Source organism: Amyelois transitella, chromosome 25 (assembly GCF_032362555.1).
Source record: "Amyelois transitella isolate CPQ chromosome 25, ilAmyTran1.1, whole genome shotgun sequence".
In the NCBI taxonomy this organism is placed as follows: domain Eukaryota; kingdom Metazoa; phylum Arthropoda; class Insecta; order Lepidoptera; family Pyralidae; genus Amyelois; species Amyelois transitella.
In genome coordinates this window covers 841,234-863,475 of record NC_083528.1, presented here as the reverse complement: position 1 = coordinate 863,475, position 22,242 = coordinate 841,234, and the positions used below count along the sequence as shown (strand labels likewise).

The window sequence follows — 22,242 nt, the reverse complement described above, 5'->3', positions numbered from 1 at the left end:
ATTACAGCGTTACATTAGGAAGATAATAATATGAGATGACATACTTTATTCTATATGATTGAACATAATATGAAAACTGTAGGTTAATCAATCAAACAAAGATTCTATCGCGACAGCCTCCAAGGCTCAAACGCCCTTTGATTTGAATTCTATATTTACGTGAGAAGCACTTATATATAAAAGATAATGTTAATATTGTGTCCTCGTCCTTTTTATAACTATTATACAATTTGTTATGTAAATAAATATTCATGGTGTTATAAACTAATATTTCGCGGTTATAAATTCTCTTTGGTTTGGTCTTTCTCCTATTCCTTCCATTATCTTTCCTATGCATATCCATGCACTTAAATCAACGTTAATGTCAGTGCATTCTGTCAGTGTCAATGAACCAAGATTGTCATGTCAATGTGTATGTTTGGTTTTTTGGAATTGTCGATGCTTTAAAATGATAACTATTTTGTTGATTTGAGAGACAAAGCAATCAAATAAATGACTAAATACAATTTGAGTAAACATACTCATGATCGGTATTACTAGATCCTATATGGGTTAAATATATATGTTTTTGAATAATTTTAAAACTGAATTCATATAATAAAGGGGAACATGTACTCTTTGGCCTGCGTTATATTAGGATGTTCATCGCATTTTCAAAAGAATACCAAAGAAAAAATAAGCTTTCATCGGTAAGTCTTCTTTATTTGATTCTTTACTATGACAATTATTTGCTTATGTTTTGTAAAAATCTTGTTAGTGGATTCTTACTTATAAACAAACACTATCATGTCGTCATTCCTTACGGCTTCTTACACCGTATCCCTTATCATCAAATAAGGGACATAAAAACAAGACTCAAAGACCACAAGAAAATGCAGATGGGAATGGAAAAGATGATATTTTTTTTATTGCATTCCAGATTCCCCGATGTCACATATAGAAAGCAGAAATGGATCAATGCAGTTTCAATGAGCCGTGACAACTATAAATGGCAGGAAGGTGATATGATCTGTTCCAAACATTTTGCAAACTTTTACTTCATTGATGCTGAGTGTAGAACGCTGAATGAATATGCTGTACCAACTTTACATTTGGTCAAAAGGGAAGGATATTTGGTAAGTTTGTTGAAAAAACGAGTTGTGAATTTTGTAAAAAGTATACTACCAAAGGAGATTATAAATTTTAAATATGTAGGACCAAAAGTTCAGGAATATATTATATATACCTATACACTATCAAATGAAAAGCACTGTAATATATGTATACTTTAGCAAAACAAATAAATATAATTTACAATAAAAATGCTATGTTTTTTGCGAATTAAACCAATCATGACAAATGTTGTTATTGCATATGTATGCATGCATGCCAGCTTTCTGTGCTGGTTATCATTAAAATAAAATAGTAACATTAATATAGTATGTTGCCTACAATGCAGTAGTATCCATTGGTTATACTTGGCTGCTGTCTTTACACACCATAAAATATTTTTTAACATAGAATTTAATTATTACAGGATGTTGGTGTCAAAAAGAATGGCAATAATCTTTACCTTGAGGTAGCTGTTAAGAATAAAATTTATTCTTCATTGAATGAGAGCGAAACAGAAGATGAAAGACAAAAAATATCAAATGCACCTATATCTATGTCAGTTTTACCTCGAAACGTTCTCATGCTAAAGCAAAAAACAGGAAATCCCATTAATGTTGAAGATGATACAGAAGCGGATTTCGCCAATAGAGAAGCAGCGTCAAGCAGCAATAACCCAATAAGAGACCCATTAAAGATTGAAACTGACGAACCAGAGGAATGCTTACTTGAGGAACATCTTAATGAAGAATACCTTGAATGTCAAGATGATGATGAAGATGATAAAGACAATTTAGAACTACAAGAAGCAAATAATGAAATCTCAATGCATCAAACTCATTTAAAAAAGGTTAAGACGACATTTCAAAATCATAATATGATATCAGAGAACACTGCGATGTTGCCAGTTAGAGTGTATAGGCTAGAGAAAGCCCTCGAAAAGCAGAAATCTATATCAGCACAACGTCTAATGAAGGTCAAAGCTCTGACGAAAAAATTGAGACGCTTAGAAAAAAAAAAATGTAAATTAGAAGAACTAATCATTGCTGTACGCAAAGAAAACTTGAATTTAAAGAATAGTAAAATGCAGACTGGGGTTCCCTTGACAAGGTTTGTCTATTGTCTTCCTAAAAAGTCATAGCCTAAGAGTACCCAGAATCTACGTGAAGAGAGTTACAAATGTGGATAAAGCGAAATGGAAGAAGGAATCGTAACAAGTGGAGTGATTTAATTTTTTCCTCACCCTTTGGTAAACAGGCGTGTTATCAATGTATGTAAGATATTGCCTAAACATTTTGTAAATCAGGATAAAAAGAAATGTGAATATGATAATATACAAAAAAAAAAAAAAAAAATTTCAAAATATTTTATTTCGAAAACAAGAACAATTACAAATTAAGTAACATAGGATAACGATGACATCTGCTGAAGTTATGAAACTGTGTCCCAGATGTCAACACCCACCACAAGAAAACATATTATGTATTTTCTTAACCTTTTCACCCAATATGCCTTATTAAACGTCATTCTATTTCTAACTCCTTAGTAAAGGGCCATTTACAAAGTGAGTCCATTGTGTTAGAACCATTCCAAATTTATTATAAAACCCCACTGGTGCAGTGTATTGGCTTCGTGGGAGAACATGTGTCAAATCAAATCAAATCATTTATGTGTTAGAATACAATTTTTACAACTAGATGGTCACGATATAATTGAGTACATGCATTCAGCCTTATAATCAGGCGTACAAATATTTGGATGTGTCCCCGTCGAAGCCATTAAGTAATTACACTAGTTTCGTTTTTAACACACACTGAACTTAAACTTTGTGTTAGTATATTTTATAAATATAAATGAACTGGTTTACTCGATTGGTTTGTGTAAATGAATGACACCAATTTTATGCGTTATACTGGATGGCGCGAAAAATCGTCACGTTTATAAGGCCCTTAAACTCAGAGTTAATAGAGAAAAGCCATTAGTCGTGTCAATGTAAAATACTGCAGGTCCCTTTGTAAAACTGTAAATTCAAAATCACTTGCAATAAACCTATTTGATCACTTTATTGTTTACTTTTATGCATACCTACGTACATATAGATATAGTCACGTCTATACCCCACAAAGGATGTGGGGTAGACGGAGCCAACCGTCTCGAAAAGAAAGGCTATGTTCAGCTTGGCTTACTGAAAGGAATTGAGATTCTAATAATGACAGGTTGCTAGCCCATCGCCTACAAGAGGAATAAGCCTATTCATGAGTCGCATTTTACGACATTCGGAATGTTTTATCGCAACTGATGATACAAATCACCATCAGCCTCCACCCATCCATTATAATTTCATACACCTAACATCTCAATTCTGAGTGTTACAGTTTAACAGAACTGCACAAAATGATGTGTCGTCGTCATGCAACGTGCGTGGGTCGTAAGACGCTCCTTATAGTTATTGTATTACTGTAGTTTTAAAGTACAGTATGGTATTTCTATGGTCCTATATTTTTTTTGTGGTTGTACACTCTCATACAGACAGAAGTTACACAGAATTTCGATATACAGAAAGTTAGTTCTTAGAATACGCGTTCTAAACTGTGCATTAAAGAATAAAATAAATTGATATGCTTGCCATGTTCACTTCTTTGTAAATAATGTATCAGAAAATATGTATTTATAGGTATAAAAGATTAAACTAATTGATTCACTAAACCTATAACCCAAGCCTCAGGGTTGGCCGTTAGCGCCGCTAGCTACTTTAAATTTGGAAATTGAGATGTACATAGGGGTACAAATACAAATATTTTTTTATTAAGGACCCTAGGTATGCAATGGTCTTACAATATAATTTTAAGCACAGCGTTAAGAGAGGTTTTCTAGCAGTAGCGTTTTTTTTGGTACTTTACAAATTTTAAATTACTTTTATTGGTTGTCCCAGCTCTACAAATGTACGCTGTGGATCCTTAGCATTATCTGGTTTTTTTCCTTGCAATTCTTTGTTTTTTTTACGAAGCGAGCTGTAACAGTCATTGTCAATACTGTCAGTGTCACCAAGCAAGTAAAATGGGAAATGGTGAAGTAAATAATTTGCTTCTTTTCATTATTTTCAAATTGAAATGTAAATAAACTAACAAAATAATTGTGTGATTAATAATACGAGTGATGTGTTGTCTAGTGTTTGTGATTGACTAAATAAGGAGTTGAGATTAACTTGAAATTAAAATAATAGAGCTATAAGTAGGCAATAAACAACATCCATTAACTTGTGTAAACACAAAAGAAGTCTACTGTAAGTACAATCAATTCTTTATCCTTAAAATTAACTCAATATGTTTTTGTTTAAGCATATGATTCCGCTTTTTACTGTTAATGCCCCTATCCAACAAGACTCCAATAAGAATATTTTACACTGTTATTAAAACGCTCAGCCGAATCTTTTGGTCACAAACAGAATATGTCCATTTCTCTTAGATTTTAGAGAATACAGGAGAGCTGTGAGACAGGATTTACGAAAACTACCCGTATGGCGAGGAAAAAAAGTGAGATTTTTCGCGTTAATGTCGCATTTTAAAGCTCATTTTTAATATTTTGTAATTGAAACAAAAGAAAATCTTAATCCTTATATCAACAATCCAAACATAAATATAGGTACTAATAATATGAAGAATATTGATTTGTTTGTAATGAATTAACATGGGCAACCTTTTTTCTTGAAATTCCCATGAGAGTGTAACCTGCAAAAAACTTGTAAAATAAAGTATATTAACTTTTTTTTAAATACAAATATTAGAATTTAGCAAGAGTTTGCATGAAGAGAGTTATGAATGTGGATGAAACGAAGGAAGTATGCAGAGATTGTGGCAAGTGGAAAGATTTAGACTCTGCCTACCCCTCCGGGAGAGAGGCATGATTTTTTGTATGTATTAAAATTTAGTGAAATAAACTGAAGTTTTTGAATCAATAAAATTAATTGATAATCATGATTAAGTAATTTGTCTATGGCAAGCTTGATTGATAAGATAAATTGTTTCACCACAAACACATTAAAATAGTCACACAAGACCACAAATGTGTTTTATCAACCAATCAACTTGAAGCAAAAATATATTTTTTGTAATATGTTTATTACACAATAACTTTAAAACTGATGGTCTGATTTTGATTACATTTTAAATGGATATAGGATCAGTCAATAGAATTTTCAAGTTCGTAGGGCATCAAAATCTGAAGAGTAAAAAAATATCATGGACAAATTTTCATGGAGATTAGTTCTGTGAGAAAGATGAATGAGAATCAACAAATTTTCACATTTGTTTCTTATAAGTTTAAATCAGCCGTGTGGTTCCCGGCACCAATACAAAAAAGAATAGGACCACTCCATCTCTTTCCCGTGGATGTCGTAAAAGGCGACTAAGGGATAGGCTAACAAACTTGGGATTCTTTTTTAGGCGATGGGCTAGCAACCTGTCACTATTGGAATCTCAATTCTATCATTAAGCCAAATAGCTGAATGTGGCCATTCAGTCTTTTCAAGACTGTTGGCTCTGTCTACCCCGCAAAGGGATATAGACGTGACCATATGTATGTATGTATGCAAGTTTAAATTTTTAATAATTAAAATAAAAAATTATATTGTCATACTATTTATATCATGTGTACAATAAAAACATTACAAAATAGTAAACAACTTTTAAAGGAATTAGTTTTTTTCCCTCGTCGGGAACCAAACCCAAGTCTTCGTAATGTCATGAAGGTCATCGGCTTTACCATCAGATTTCCTTTGTTCCTTTGTGTTCAGCTATTGAATGAGGCACCACTAATAATGATATCCTCTTTAGCACATTGCCTTGCGTTACAATGTATATGAGTCACTTAACCGACTTTGAAAGACGAGATTACATGTTTTACTTTATGAAATTAATCCTACTACATAATATAATAAATGCGAAAGTTTGTGACTATGACAGGATGTCAGTATGGATGTTTGTTACTCTTTCACGCAAAAACTAGTGAACTGGTTATAATGAAATTTGGTATGTAGGTAGCTGAAGACCCAGAATAACATAAAGGCTACTTTTTATCCCGGAGTTCCCGCGGGCTTGATTCCACGCGGACGAAGTCGCGAGCGGCCTATAGTTATTAGTAAATACTAAAATATTGAATGTGGATGAAGCGCAAGAAGTATGCAAGGATCGTGGCAAGTGAAAGATGTAGTCTCTGCCTACCCCTCTGCGAAAGAGATTTTATTTATGTATAACTTGTAAGTATAAACCCGGGTCTCTTCCCGGCTACAACGAAAAATCCCGTTATTTATTAATTTCGCGCGATAAAAGTGGCGTCGCGCGTGCCATGTTATGTGGGCTGGTTGTGTATCCATGATCCAATATGGTTAACTTCCCTTGCAGAGGTTGCGAAAGTCAAGTGGGACTCGCTTCATATTACAGGTCTTTGCATGAAGCAGCTGCAGTGCAGTTTGTTACCGCTCCTTCTGCACTGACGCCTTGGAAGCGGCAGTAAACTTAGTTTTAAGTAATTTATTTGACGTCAACCAATGTTGTTAAACCATACGTTTTGACAATTATAAAGCGATATACGAGTATAGTATCTTATAGTAATGAATAAAAATTTTGAATTTTGAAGGATCATTCTGCAGAGCTACAGAATCCAAAAACTGGACATAGAACTGGATTTACGCGAAGACATTATTAACAGCTGTTGAAAATAATGATGATATACAAACAGCGACAAACAAAAGCAGTAAATTGTAAACAAAAATTTTGATAATAACTTCCGTGTAAAAACTAGTTATTTCGTTATTCTAGTATGTTAATTTACATATATATATATGTACACATCTATATTCCTTACGGACTTACGGAGTAGAAAGAGCCAGAAATATTGAAAAGACCGAAAGGCCACGTTCAGCTGCATGGTTTTATAATGTAATAGACATTCAAATAGTGACAGGTTGCTAGCCCATCGCCTTAAAAAAGAAATCCCAAGTTTGTAAGCCTGTACCTTAGTCGCCTTTTACGACATCCATGGGAAAGAGATGGAGTGGTCCTATTATTTTTTGTATTGGTGCCGGGAATCACACGGAACATGATAATAAGATGATAGAAGAAAAAAAAAACTAATTAATTACAGTAATTATGTATTTATCTATATGTAACTCGGATTTTCTGTGCGATTTCAACATATCCGCATGTTGTAGCGAACACGCAGGAGTTAACGTACGATAATATTATAGTGGTTTTATTTAATAATGATTGTCTCAGAACAATGGTTAACCTATTATGGTTAACCTTAAGCTCCTGACATAATTGTTAAATGAATTTAATTACTCTATTATGACGGAGATAGATAGATAGATAAAACTCTTTATTGCACCATAGGTAAGAGTAAAACATACAAAACAGCACAAAGCAGATAGAGTAAGTACGGGCGGGCTTATCCCTAAGTGGGATCTCTTACCTGCGACGTTTTACCTAAATGCCATACCTTTGCTAATAGTATAGAATACAGTACTACATACATACATGTTTGTTTGTTTGTTTGTAATATCTTTATTGCATACCTAGAAATTTAAGCAGTAACAAGAAAATAGTTCAAAGTTATAAAATAAACAAATCACTAGCAATGGCGGCAACTAACATATGTATTATCACGTCTATATCCCTTGCGGGGTAGACAGAGCCAGAGCCAGAGTATTGAAAAGAATAATAGGCCACGTTCAGCTGTTTGGCTTAATGATAGAATTGAGATTCAAATAGTGACAGGTTTTTTGCCCGTCGCCTAAAAGAAGAATCCCAAGTTAAAAATCCTATCCCTTAGTTGCCATTTACGACATACATACATAAAATCACGCCTCTATCCCGGAGGGGTCATTTACGACATCCACGAACAAATTGATGGAGTGGTCCTATATTTTTGTTTTTTATTGGTGCCGGGAACCACACGGCACATAGACATTGTACATTATGGAATTATGAATTAATTAGTACACTTGTCTCACATTGCAATAAGTACCCAACGGAAGTCAGGTCGCTTACCAAACCAGTTCGCTCGGAAGACGGGCTTTGCGAAACCATTGCGATATTCGGCCTCTATTATCTATGCCTCGTTGGGTCTGAAACCTATTTCCAATAGCTTAGCACTACATTGCAACTACGTTACTAACTGTAGGTACTATGTTTTGCTTGGCTACGGAACTTATTTCCAAAATAGGCAATATGTATATCTTGAGATTATTTTTGGGCGATGGGCTAGCAACCTGTAACTATTTGAATCTCAATTCTATCATTAAGCCTAACAGCTGAACGTGGCCTATCAGTCTTTTTTAAAACTGTTGGCTCTGTCTAACCCGCAAGTGATATAGACATGATTATATGTATGTATATATCTAGATTACATCATGAAGACATACAGCTGAACGCGGCGTTAAAGTATTTTTTAAGACTGAAGACTGTTGGATCTAGTCTGCCCCGCAAGGAATATAGACGTGATTATATGTATGTATGATAGATAAGAGTGATGAGTGTGAAGGAAGCGGGAGAGGTTTGTAAGTATCGTGGCAGGTGGAAATCCACAGTCTCTGTCTACCTCAGTGGGAAAAAGGCGTGATTGTATGATTGTGTGTTTTATAGTGCGAGATGCGTAAAAAAATCTTTTATTTAAATTATCAATTTGGTTTCTGTGAACAAATACCATGTTTATCTCAAGAGTTTAATGTTTGCTGGATGCATACGATGTATATCTAATAGAAAGTCCTAACTGGTCTTACCGACCGTGAAATTACTATGATAACCAACCTGACCGTGCCGTGTGGTTCCCGGCACTAATATAAAAAAAGAATCGGACCATTCGATCTCTTTCCAAGATCTAAGATCTCGCTAAGGGCGATAGGCTTATAAACTTGGGATTCTACTTTTAGGCGATGGGCTAGCAACCTGTCACCATTTAAATCTAAATTCTATCATAAAGGCCTAACAGCTGAACGTGACATGTCAGTCTTTCAAGACTGCTGGCTATGTCTACCCCGCAAGGGATATAGACGTGATTATATGAATGAATGATTGAACCAACCTTACCTTAGTCCCTCTTATCGTTATATACGTTCTCCGTTTCTACTCTTATTAATTTTAAGTTCAAAACACAATACGTATGGTATGGTTATGGCACTAAAGAATAGGACCACTCCATCACTTTCCCATGGATGTCGTAAAAGGCGACTGAGGGATAAGCTATTAAACTAATTTCGAATTGTTCTTCTAGGCAATTAGCTACCAGTCTGTCACTATTTAAATCTCAATTCTATTACATAGCCATACAGACGTAGTCTCAAATTTTTTAAAAGACCGTTGGCTCTGTCTACTCTGTTAGAGATTAAGACGTGATTATATGTATGCGCTTGTTTTCACATAGGACGCAATCTATGTACTTACAAGCAAGCATAGAGATTCGAATGAAAATGTTATTTATGCGAGAGTTTTCGAAATATTCCTCTGTTTCTCTATGGTTTTGCAACGGTTGCTTGTTGACAGACAATGGCGTCTACACGTATTTGTTGAATCAGCCACAAATATTGGCTGTTCCGATGTCTGTAGTAATGGAAAACTAAGGGCCTTCATCAAGATATCTGAGATCAAGAGATCTGAATCATGATTAGGATTTCTTTTTTAAATTTTCTTGTGTATTCATACTTCGCCACATACATACATACATATGATCACGTTCATATCCCTTGCGGGGTAGACAGAGCCAACAGTCTTGAAAAGACTGAATGGCCACGTTCAGCTATTTGGCTTAATGATAGAATTGAGATTCAAATAGTGACAGGTTGCTAACCCATCGCCTAAAAAAGAATCCCTAGTTTGTAAGCCTATCCAGACTTCGCCACTCCGCTAAAATATGTTAGTTTCCCTATAATCAGTGACAGATTAACAAATTTGCCTCTGCATTCTTCTCTCTTCATCTCTGCATTTCAATACCCCACACGAAGAAAATAAGGTGGAGGTCTAATGTCGAATTTTATTATTAAAAAATCTAAATAATGTTATATAATTAAGTAGGTATTTTTTTATTTCTGTAAGCAAACAAACATTTTTGTGCCTGAATTTGCCGCCCCCTCAAAATCGCCGCCCTAGGCTACAGCCTACTCTGCCTGCTGGTAAATATGCCACTGCCTTTGATGTTCACATATATAAGCAAGCGGAGTATGTACATTGTGCATGTATGGCTAAATATTGAAATGAGCATTGCAAATGAGTTCCACATTTGGATATACTTTACGTAACTTGCCGACGTGTGACATCAACATCGGTTGGATGCTGCGCGCGCGCACACTTTAGACATGTTTTGTATCCAGAAAAATGATGACTGATTCTTCTTCTTAAATTTAAGAGCTAACTCTCGTCGGCGGACTTAACTGGAGCGTCCTCCAATAATCTATTTTCTCTTTTAATTTTTTATTTGTTGGTGTGTTGTAACGTTTACAATTTGCTTTATTTGATTAAAATATTGATGACTGTTCAGAACAGTCCAATCCAAAGTAGATTTTTTTCAGATATACTAACTTATTTGTTTTTATATATATATGTACAAGTACTAACATCGATGCGGGGCTTTGCTTCCATAGGAATTTCGGGTCAATTTTACCTGGATTTACACATAATGTAACTGAATCCTTTTACCTAACTGTAAACTAATTACTTACATTAAAATCATCATTCAGTAGTTTTTGCGTGAAAGAGATACAAAATCACATCCACATATCCTTAATAAAAATCGCATCTTTATTAATAGTAGTATATGAAAGAAAAGTAAGAAGAAACAGGTTCAAATCCCACCTCTGCCTTGTTCCAATTACTGTTTTAGAAGATATGTACATTAGGTTGAATACTGATGCTCTTACAGTGAGGAAAAACATCGTGAGGAAACCTTCACATTCAGGCAACTGGATGTGTAACCATGATCGATCCAATACGGGTTAGGGTTACCAGCAGATTGCGGAGGTCAGATGGGAGTCGCTTCGTGTAAAAACCTGACTCATCCAATCCAGGATCCATGGTCAAAGGCATACCCCGAGCTCCTCTCCAGAGTGATGAGGATGCAACCGGGACTAAAGCCAGGAGGAAGAAGTAGGATATGAAAGTAAGGCCCGTAGGATTAGTTCATTTTATAACCAACTAGCTGTGCCCGCGACTGCGTCCGCGTGGAATAGTTATTTTGGGCATAATTGAAGCCCTCAAGGATGAATAATTCTCCCGTTTTTTTCACATTTTCCATTATTTCTTCGCTCCTAATAGTTGCAATATAAACAAACAAACAACTCTTCAGCTTTATAATATTAGTATAGATTAACCTACACCGTGGCAAGTAAATGATTTTGAGATCTGTCTTAGTATAGTATAGAGTGCGTGCGGTCCAATTTTCACTGACCGATGGTTTCTTGACCACCTGACCGCTGGCCAAGAGTGCACAATGGGCGCTTTAGTTCCGCGCAATTGCTGTAGTGATGTGCTCCTATTTTTATATATATATCGATATTTTCAAATTATTGAAACGATATAAAAAAAAATATCAAAATAGTCAGCCAGCGGTCTACACAAGTGAATACATGAAGTCTCTGCCTACCCTGAAAAACCGATTTATCACGCCTTTAAGTATTGCCTGAATATCAACGTCTGTTTGTTTATTTGTTTCCGCCTCGCCTATTTTTTGCATATTCTCTTCTACGTCATCTTTTATAATAGATATATTTCTGTATGTCATTAATAATTATTTAAATTAGTTTTGTCTTATTATAATTGGTATTATCTTGTTAATCGTAAACCCCGATATTGTCACAATTTTATCATAATTAATGAACATTACAAGGATAAGGCCATAAAATTTAAACAATTTCCGTATTTTCGTGATTGTAAATAATTACAAGTGACAATAATAATTGAATTATAAGTATAGTGATAGGATATTTATCAAAACTGGATGACTTTCCTCAATTAACTTTCAAAGGATAATTAGTTTTATATAGAAACCCGTATAAATTAATACAAAGTCGTGAAAATGGGAAGTGTTTTTGCCAAATTTTTATTATTATTCTTTTATTTATTTTTTTGACAAATTATACAGATTGAGTTAGCCTCGCAGTAAATTGCAGCGGATATGTTTCTAACTAGCGGCCCACAACGGCTACGCCCGTGTGAAATCTATACTAATATTATAAAGCTGAAGAGTTTGTTTTGTTTGTTTGTTTGTTTCCGGTCTCTACCAGTCTACCAGCTGACCGAACAGAAAAACTTTAAGTTGGTGGTGTGATAAAGTGCACATGCATACTGCAATACTTACATTACAAACAAAATACACATATACATACATACAAGATACATTAAATACATACATATATACGATCTCGTCTATATCCCTAGCGGGGTAGACAGAGCCACCAGTCTTGAAAAGACTGATAGGCCACGCTCAGCTGTTTGGCTCAGTGATAGAATTGAGATTCAAATAGTGACAGTTGCTAGCCCATCGCCTAAAAGAAGAATCCCAAGTTTATAAGCCTTCATATACTATACATATATAAAATCATATCTCCTCGTAGCATATCAAAATTACCGCTGTTTCACTTTATATTATGAAATGAAACGGGACAGCGATAGTTTTTCAGGTGATGAAAACGGCGTTGCGCGTGCGGTTAAGTGAATCTCTGGAGTTAGGAGTAGGTGGGAAAATGGCAGAATGGTGAATCAAAAATAACTATGTCACATTTTCAAATCCGGCCTGTTATCTAGATCCCATAATCACGCAGCATTTTGTATAAAAATAAATCGCGTACATTCCGATCAAAGTCATCACAATTGTCTACTGATTACGTTGATAATAATTAAAGTGCAAAAGTATAATCAGGTAATTATTACACATACATAGATATAATCACGTCAATATCCCTTGCGGGGTAGACGGAGCCAACAGTCTTTAAAAGACTGATAGGCCACGCTCAGCTGTTTGGCTCAATGATAGAATTGAGATTCAAATAGAGACAGGTTGCTAGCCCTAAAAGAGGAATCCCAAGCCCATCCCTTAGTTGCCTTTTACGACATCCATGGGAAAGAGATGGAGTGGTCCTTTTCTTTTTTCTATTGCTGCCGGGAACCACACGCCACACAAATATATATTTAATGTTGTTTCTGACTTGGTTGATTCCTTTGATACAACATAGTTCTTTAAATGTTTTGGAGTAATCACTTACCAGATGGAAGGACGATCTGGTCAAGATTGATGAAAGGTAATGAATGATGAGGAAGGCTCAAGAATGAGAAGTATGGCGTGCGTTGCTAAAGGTCCACATTCAGGATTGGATGAAAACAGTTTGAAGAAGGAGATATGTCTTGGAGTCAAAAAGCTGTTTTCGTCAAGATATCCTAATAATATTATAAATGCGAAAGGTTATGAGTACAAAAACTACTGAACCGATTTTGATGAAATTTGGTATGTAGGTAGCCGAAAACTCAGAATAACATATAGGCTTTTTATCCCGGAGTTCCCGCGGGATTGATAGGGTTTCCATGCGGATGAAGTCGCGGGTGGCCTCTAGTATACCATATAAGAGAGATCCATAGTCTGTGCCTACCCCTGTTGGAAAGAAGCGTTATTTATGTAAATGTGAACTTTGGAGTTACTGCTGTTATCACTTGTTGTCAGGTGGGTATGCTTGCTTGCTCATTAAAACGATTTAAAAATAAAAAACAGTCGGTTTTGGTACAAAAATTATTGTTTTTTTTTTAATCCACACTAATAATAAAGAGGAAAGATTTGTATTTTTGTATGTTTGTGTGGAATAAACTCAAAAACTACTGGTCCGATTTTGATAAAATTTGGCACAGATATAGAATAGACCTTCAAAAGTGACATAGGCATAAATTTGTTTTGAAATAAATTTATTTCAAAATATAAAACACAAAAATATGTCCACCCGTGCGAAGCCGGGGCGGGCCGCTAGTCTAATATATTTCAGTTGATTACACTATCGATAAAGCGATTGACGACTATCGATATTGAAGTCCCATCCCTAAAGTTATGAAACATAGTCTCTTGTGTTATTCAACATATGCACACGTGAGTCCATAACAGCTGGGCATTACATGTGCATAATATTATAGTAACCCCTTTTCGTCTGCATCAAAACAAATTGATTTCAAACATATTATTTTTATCTATACTAATATTATAAAGCTGAAGAGTTTGCTTGTTTGTTTGTTAGTTTGAACGCGCTTATCTCAGGAACTACTGGTTCGAATTGAATAATTATTTTTGTGTTGAATAGACCATTTATCGATCAGCTATATAAATAACATCACGCAGAGACTATTAGGATCGAAGAAATATCGAATTTCATACCTTTGCCTACATTTTCCGCGTTTACAAAAACCAAACCAACTTGACATTATTGACATTGACAGCAAACATAACCTATGAATTGTTATTTTATTTTCACTAATCGTTATGTTGTTTTAGCATGACGGTAGAAAACAATCATTATCCATTATTATTTTCAAAATTTAGTATTTGACAAATCGATAAAAATTTACCAAACAGAGAGAGAGAGAGAGAGAGAGAGAGATTATTTTCCGTAACAGTTGACGTATTGACGCTAGATTATTACTATTAAGATATGCGATTAACTCTCTTCATCGTAGGGATGACGTCACAGTTGTCAATTGATACTGTCAGGTTCAGCTGAATGCGGCCTTTTCAATATTCTCAAGTGCTCTGTCTGCCCACATACGGGATAGACAGACATATATGTACGATACAGTCCCCTACATCTTCTACCGCTGTTAATCGCGTTATATTCTCTGGAAAGGGACCTGGGGTGCGTCGTTTGGCAATGATCCTGTATTGGGTGAGTCAGGTTTTTACACGAAGCGACTCCCATCTGACCGCAACGTGTGCAGGTGAATCTAACCCAAATTGAATCATGGAAACAGTTGTTGTCACTTAGTTGCACCCTATTAGAACCACACGGCACAGTCCACGGACTAAAGATATTAAAATACATTGTCGCCTTTTCTCGCCTTTTCTTTTAACATTTGTGTGATTCGTCGTCCCGTACATACATACATACATACATATAATCACATCTATATCCCTTGCGGGGTAGACAGAGCCAACAGTCTTGTAAAGACTGATAGGCCACGTTCAGCTTTTTGGCATTAAGATTGAATTGAGATTCAAATAGTGACGGGTTGCTAGCCCATCGACTAAAAGAAGCCCAAGTTTATAAGCCTACCCCTTAGTCGCCTTTTACGACATCCATGGCGAAGTGATGGAGTGGTCCTATTCTTTTTTCTATTGTTGCCGGGAACCACACGGCTTTACTTACGTACGCTTGCGGGGTACACAGAACCAACAGTCTCGAGTCTCGACGGCTCAATGGTGAAATTGAGATTAAAGCAGCAATTTAGACTGACTCCCGAAGTTAATAGGCATAAGATTAGTTTAGGAAGACGAAATATGTACCTTGGAAAGTTTTAAATACTTAGAGAATTTCCTAAAGTTACCACCGACACTAGATAATTAGGTCACATTGCGAATAAAGTCGCTGGCAAAAACAAACATAGTAACAGAAGATTTGTACTTAATTGATACTTACCCTCGACGATGGTTGGACGATATCGTGGTACAACGTCCAACTCCGCTTATCTATTGCGTTTAATTTCGTGTTATCAACAAAGCAGAAATATTACTAAACGGATGTGGAATGCCTTGCGGGGCTGACAAAGTGTAGGTGCGTCTACTTTGTTTGTCATCGAGCGAGTTGCAAGTTCATTCGGTTCTGTTCATTTTAACCTTTGGACGCCATTTGCGGTTGTAAATAGCGTGATTGAGATCCCACGTCAATTCTTCTTCTTCTTTGTACTATTGTACTAATTTGCACCAGGTTTATCTGAACTTGGTTGTCACATCGGGACATTGTGAGGAGTATTAAATTTGGTTTTATGTTTTACGACCGGCTGCCGGTTGAGATCCCATCTATACTAATATTATAAAGCTGAAGAGTTTGTTTGTTTGAACGTGCTAATCTCAGGAACTACTGGTTCGATTGAAAAATTCTTTTTGTGTTGAATAGACCATTTATCGAGGAAGGCTTTAGGCTATATTACATCACGCTGCAACTATAAGGAGCGAAGAAATAATGGAAAATGTGAAAAAACGGGGGAAATTGTTCATCCTTGAGGGCTTCAATGATGCCCAAAATAACTATTCCACGCGAACGAAGGCGCGGGCACAGCTAGTGTCATATATACATTTTATAAGCATTTGTCTTCCCTCTCACCTTATGGTAAGTGACGATGAAGACGAAGATGTTAATTGCCCATCCCAGAGCTACCCATTTCTTCTGCTTTTGAATGTTCACGGACTGTACTTGTCAGGGAATTTAGACGCAGGCAGTTCATTCCACAACTTACTACTACTATATATATACATATATACATGAAAATAATTACGTTTTTAGTAGATGGCGCTAAATTCACGCGGGCGAAGTTGCGGGTAGAAGCTAGTACCTATCTCAATAAAAAGCACGTCAGTGGTGGTCCCATGCGTCAATTTTTTTAAACTCAATCGTCAATGTCAATCAACGTGCCACAGTGAATGTGTGTTTGTATGCCGAACGCGTAACTCGTAAACTATATCCCGATTGTAAACTTGCCTTGACGTCATCAGAACGCATGTTTCATTCGCATTTAGATTTATTGCTCCTGGAGATTTTTCTCAGAAAAGCAATGAAAATCATTCTTCCTCCTAGCTTTAGTCCCGGCTGCATCCTCACCACTCTGGAGAGGAATTCGGAGTATGCCTTTGACCATGGATATGGATGAGTGGTAAGGATGCAACCGGGACTGAAGCCAGGAGGAAGAAGATATAGTCCCGTCTTTGGCTCTTACTTTGGGTAGACAGAGCTCACAATCTCGAAGACTGAAAGGCCACGTTCAGCTGTATGGCTAAATGATATAATAGAGATTTAAATATTGATAGGTTGTTACCACATTGCCTAAAAGAAGAATCCCAAGTTTATAGCCTTTCCCTTAGTCTTTTACTTTTAATTTATGGCATTCTTATCGGCGGCGCACAAATACATCACCTTTATACGTCTCTTGAGCTCTAATTGACTATTTTATGCCTAGATAAAGACTTGTATTGTTAAACATCTAATTATAAAAAGTATCGTTCACGTCAAGTGCCGCAACAATAAGTGGTAACATTTACCGTTGTTACTTTTTGTTTTTGGTCAAGCTTGTCGCTTCTAGGCTGTTGCAGACGCGGCGACAAAAAGTTGCCTTGTTGTCGCCCAAATGACTGATAGGAATTATTACTTTCAATATACATACATATGGTCACGTCTATATCCCTTGCAGTGTAGACAGAGCCAAAAGTCTTGAAAAGACTAATTTAATTTTAATATTATCAGAAACACTGGCGTTTTGTATTGGTAAATTTGTTTTTTGTCATGAAATCAGTCAATGGTATTTTGTATCAATGATATTGAAACATAAAGACGATTTGATAATAAAGTAAATATTTTAAATTACGAAATTTTTTTAATCAGACATTTTTGCTACCAAGGCGTTTAGCAATCTTGGGTATTTAGTAACTATGGTATTTTGATATCAACACGTTAAATTGATAATGTAATTTTATAACGTGGGATTCTGTATTCTGATCGATACCCGACTTTCATCATCAATACTTAGATTTTTGGAAAATCTAAACGGGGGTTTTGAAAAAATTATTCTTTGTCAGCGGTTTGCCTCCCCCTCCAACCCTAACGAAGCCAATAAAAATATTTTACAATGGCTAAATCGAACCGGATTAATGGAATCTTACATACATACAGTCACGTCTACCTCCCTTACGGGGTAGACAGAGTCAACAGTCTCGAAAATACTGAATACGTTCACCTTCATGATGGAATTGAGAATCAAATAGCCCATCGCCTAAAAGAGGAATCCCAATTTCATAAGCCTATCTCTGAGTCGTCTTTTAACGAAATCCACGGGAATGATATGGAGTGGTTTTATTCTAAAGTGTCGGAAACCACACGGCACAATGAATCGCTACGTGTGCAGCGAACTTTAGCAGCAAAAGAATAGTTTTTTCGCAATAATTTCGCCCCTACGTTCTACAAACAATGGCGGACTAGCGAGAGAAAAAGTGTCAAGCAGGGAACTGTGTGGTGATTAGCGACATGACAATGAAAGGAACTGCTTTGAGAATGCGCGCATATCTTATACTAGCTGTGCCCGCGACTTCGTCCGCGTGGAATAGTTATTTTTGGGCATCGTTGAAGCCCTCAAGGATGAATAATTTTTCTCGTTTTTTTTACAAATTCCATTATTTCTTTGCTTCTTATAGTTGCAGCGTGATATTATATAGCCTTTAGCCTTCCTCGATAAATGGTCTACTAAACACAAAAAGAGTTTTTCAATTCGAACCAGTACTTCCTGAGATTAGCGCGTTCAAACAAACAAACTCTTCAGCTTTATAATATTAGTATAGATATAAAATTCTCGTGTCACAATTTTCGTTCTCGTACTCCTCCGAAACGGCTTGTCCGATTCTCATGAAATTTTGTGAGAATATTGAGTAGGTACTATTAAAAAACCTGAAATAAATATTTGTTTGCTATAAATTCAACTGAGTAATATATATACAGGGTTATTTTTGATTACATAATTAGAATACTTTTAACAGGTGTATCAGTACACCAAATTGAACAACTTTTACTACGGGACCAACCTTGAAACTTCAAAAAAAGTCAGCTGTTTTTTTCGTTTTGGTTTTGCTCCTTGTGAAAGGATTCTTGTAAATCAATACATACTTACATATTAGCACGTCTATATCCCTTGCGGGGTAAACAGACCACGTTTAGCCGTATGTCTTAGTAATGGAATTGAGATTTAAATATTGTCAGATTGCTAGCCTTTCACCTACAAGAAGAATCCCATTTTTATTAGCCTATCCCTTTGTTGCCTTTAACGACATCCATGGGAAAGATATAGAGTGGTCCTTTTCTGAAATGCTGGGAACTGCACGGCACTGCAATCAACCTTTTCATTAAAGCTTGTTGGTATAGGATACTTAACTTGATCTCTTCATCAGAAGGATCCAGATTCGATCTCGTGAACGTAGACGAGGAAAATTTTAACAAAAACAATCACTTCGTCGTATCTATGTCATGTTCATGTATGTCTGTATTGTATAATTTTAACCTCAAATCGCATGTTACATTGTTAAAAAAAACATACTTCACGTTGAAAAAGAACAATTGTTAGACATTGTACAATAACATTGACTAGGATAAGTTAATTCATTTATTTTTGAGTTTTAGTTTTACAGATCGTGGCAAGTGGAAAGAGGTAGTCTCTGCCTACCCCTCCGGGAAAGAGGCGTGATTTAATGTATGTTTTAGTGCCGTTTTAGACTTTGGTGTTATTTTACCTAACAACAATGATCCAGTCTGGATTAAGTTCCTTTGTTAACAAGACACCAGGAGACAAATTCGGGAATGGGGGTAATAATGATGATTGGACTTCTTCATCCTCCTCAGTCTCGGTAACATTCATACCTCTTTGGAGAGGAGCCTGGGTTAGGCGGTGACCATTTTTTTTTAATTAAATTTATTACCTTGAGAGCCTTGCTAATTTGGTATCTATTGCATATATATTTTATGTAAGTTTATTATTTGGTATATTTACGTATGTATTTTTTAATGTATGTCTATAAATGGTTGTGTGTTGCGTACACGCCTATCACCGTTTCCAGCATGCCTCCTATCTCGGGTCTGCTGGAAGAGATTTCTTTAGAAATAAACAGAACCTTTGTAATTTTGTTTCTTCTGTTTATTATTCTCGATGTTTTCTGTGTACTTAGTAATTAGTAAATAAATAAATGAATTATTCTTTTAAGCGATTCATTAGTGATGGGCTGTCTAATCCGTCCGTTCCATTCTCAGGCCCCCAAAATAACTTATGAAACAACATCGATATCCCAATTCAGCGATTACACTCGTGTCGAAATGTGTTACCGACACAGTAGAAAAACATATGATAAAACAATGAATTTATCTGGCAATCTCAAAACGGTATCATAATCGCGTGTTGCTGTTGACCTTACTTCGTATTGCAGTGGTCGTGGCGAATAAACGTAAACCGCTCAGTTTTTGTGCGACCGTCGAACGCCACGCACGTGTTCGAATACTTCTCGCCCGCTCGCCGATTTGATAATCGAGTACATTATTATATACTCTGTGTTGTTTTTTGAGTGTTGGTGGATTGTGTTTAAGTTTTGTTTAAATTATTTATTGGTAAGTGAACATGATTAATTGGCTGTTTGTTTTGTCAATTCTGTGTGTATGTAATTTGTAATCTCTAGGTTGTGACTGTTATTTGAAGCGAACTCATCTTTGTTACATGTTTTTTTTATAACTTCGATATTATGACTTACGCGCATAAACGTAGGTAAAAGGAGTATTTATATCTGGTAGTTAGATCACTTCTAGAAAGCCACTGTGCCGGTTATGTACTGGGTAATTTACTACAAGAATACACAATATTAGTGGGGCTAGAATGTTACCTGGCATACTTTTAAAGGAAACCTTGTAAGGTAATAAATGATGTTATGAACTCCCAACTTTATATACGTAAAATTTTCGTATGTATCTAAAAATTTGGACTAAACATGAGCATGTAATAACGGTTACCAAAATATTATTTACGTAAAATACCTACCTTCTCGTAATAAATAAGTCTTTGTATATATATCTTAACGTCTTAACACCTTGTTAACGTCAAATTTTCAACACAGCTAGGTTTGTTGGTTATATGTTTATACTGCACATAATTTAATTTTAATTGCATTGAAATTTTACGAATTTTATGTCAAATCTTTAGTATTTACACGAGACAAAATTTCCGAGAGAAATGGATACTCGTTTAAAACTTGAAATTCCGACTTTCCAAACAAGGTATCAGCTGATAAACATTATGGCAAAAATATTTTTAACTAGCTATGCTCGCGACTTCGTCCGCGTAGAATAGTTATTTTGGGCATCATTGAAGCTCAAGGATGAATTTTCCCCGTTTTTTTTTCACATTTTCCATTATTTCTTCGCTCCTTATAGTTGCAGCGTGATGTTATAAAGCCTAAAGCCTTGCTCGATAAATGGTCAACACAAAAATATTTTTTCAATTTGAACCAGTAGTTCCTGAGATTAGCGCGTTCAAGCAAACAAACAAACAAACAAACTCTTCAGCTTTGTAATATTAGTATAGATTAGCTTTTACCGCTAGCTTCGGCGCCACCTTCAAAAGAGTACAGGTTTTTCACTAATCCCACGGGAACTACTTATAGTTTTTATCTGAATGAAAAGCACCTTATGTCCTTCTCCAGAATGTTAATTAAATTTCAAAAGGGTTGGTTCAGTAGATAACGCGTGTAGAAACAACAAACAAATAAACTTACTTTCACAAATTTGTAATAGTAAATTAGTTGGAATTTCCCTTTACATATCTTTGTTGATAAATTTCAAAGTTGATCAATTATACGAAATAGGTTTGCTTAATAATATGGTTGGTGTTCAAGTTCATGCGCACACATACGTTATCACGTCTATATTTCTTACGGGATATACAGAACCAATAGCCTGGAAAAAATGGTTAAGAAAATGCCTAAGAATGAATACTTCCGAACCTGTTTCAAATCAAATATTTGCTGTGCAATTTGTGCGTGAGAAAGTTGTAAAAGGCATATCCCATAGGCTCCTCTCCAGAATGGTGAGGATGCAACTAGGACTAAAACCAGGAGGAAGATAGTGTAGTTAGGCCCAAAACGAACATTACCAAATTAATAAATAAATATATACGGGACAAATTACACAGAATGAGTTAGCCTCGAAGTAAGTTCGAGACTTGTGTTACGAGATACTAACTCAACGATACTATATTTTATAATAAATACTTATATAGATAAACATCCAAGATTCAGGCCAATCGAAGAAAGTTCCGTTCTGCCATGCCCTGGCCGAGATTCGAACCCAGGACCTCCGGTATCACAGACGAGCGTTTTGCCACTGCGCCACCGAGGCCGACAAATTAA

General features: G+C 35.7%; 3 protein-coding genes across 3 annotated transcripts in view; 2 read left to right on the top strand and 1 right to left on the bottom strand.

Moving 5' to 3' along the window:
- Nucleotides 1-22,242, bottom strand: part of LOC106139633 (chloride channel protein 2) — a 183,087-nt gene that overhangs the window by 16,520 nt on the left and 144,325 nt on the right. The gene's annotated exons all lie outside the window — the stretch shown is intronic.
- Nucleotides 405-3,149, top strand: LOC106139626 (DNA transposase THAP9). Its single transcript, XM_013341106.2, has 3 exons — nt 405-689; nt 920-1,115; nt 1,517-3,149. The coding sequence occupies exons 1-3, from the start codon at nt 610-612 to the stop codon at nt 2,228-2,230; spliced, it is 990 nt and encodes a 329-aa protein (XP_013196560.1). The 5' UTR covers nt 405-609; the 3' UTR covers nt 2,231-3,149.
- The window catches only part of LOC106139634 (ATP-binding cassette sub-family D member 1), a 48,029-nt gene continuing 46,060 nt past the window's right edge, over nt 20,274-22,242 (top strand). The window contains exon 1 of the mRNA XM_013341116.2: nt 20,274-20,452. The gene's annotated coding sequence lies outside the window, so the exon portion shown is untranslated. The remainder of the gene's footprint in view (nt 20,453-22,242) is intronic.

Excerpts from the sequence above, each read along its gene's own strand:
- LOC106139626 (XM_013341106.2), top strand. The coding sequence starts at position 610 with ATGTACTCTTTGGCCTGCGTTATATTAGGATGTTCATCGCATTTTCAA. Across the intron at positions 690-919 it reads GAAAAAATAAGCTTTCATCG|ATTCCCCGATGTCACATATA; the intron begins GTAAGTCTTCTT and ends ATTGCATTCCAG. Across the intron at positions 1,116-1,516 it reads TCAAAAGGGAAGGATATTTG|GATGTTGGTGTCAAAAAGAA; the intron begins GTAAGTTTGTTG and ends TAATTATTACAG.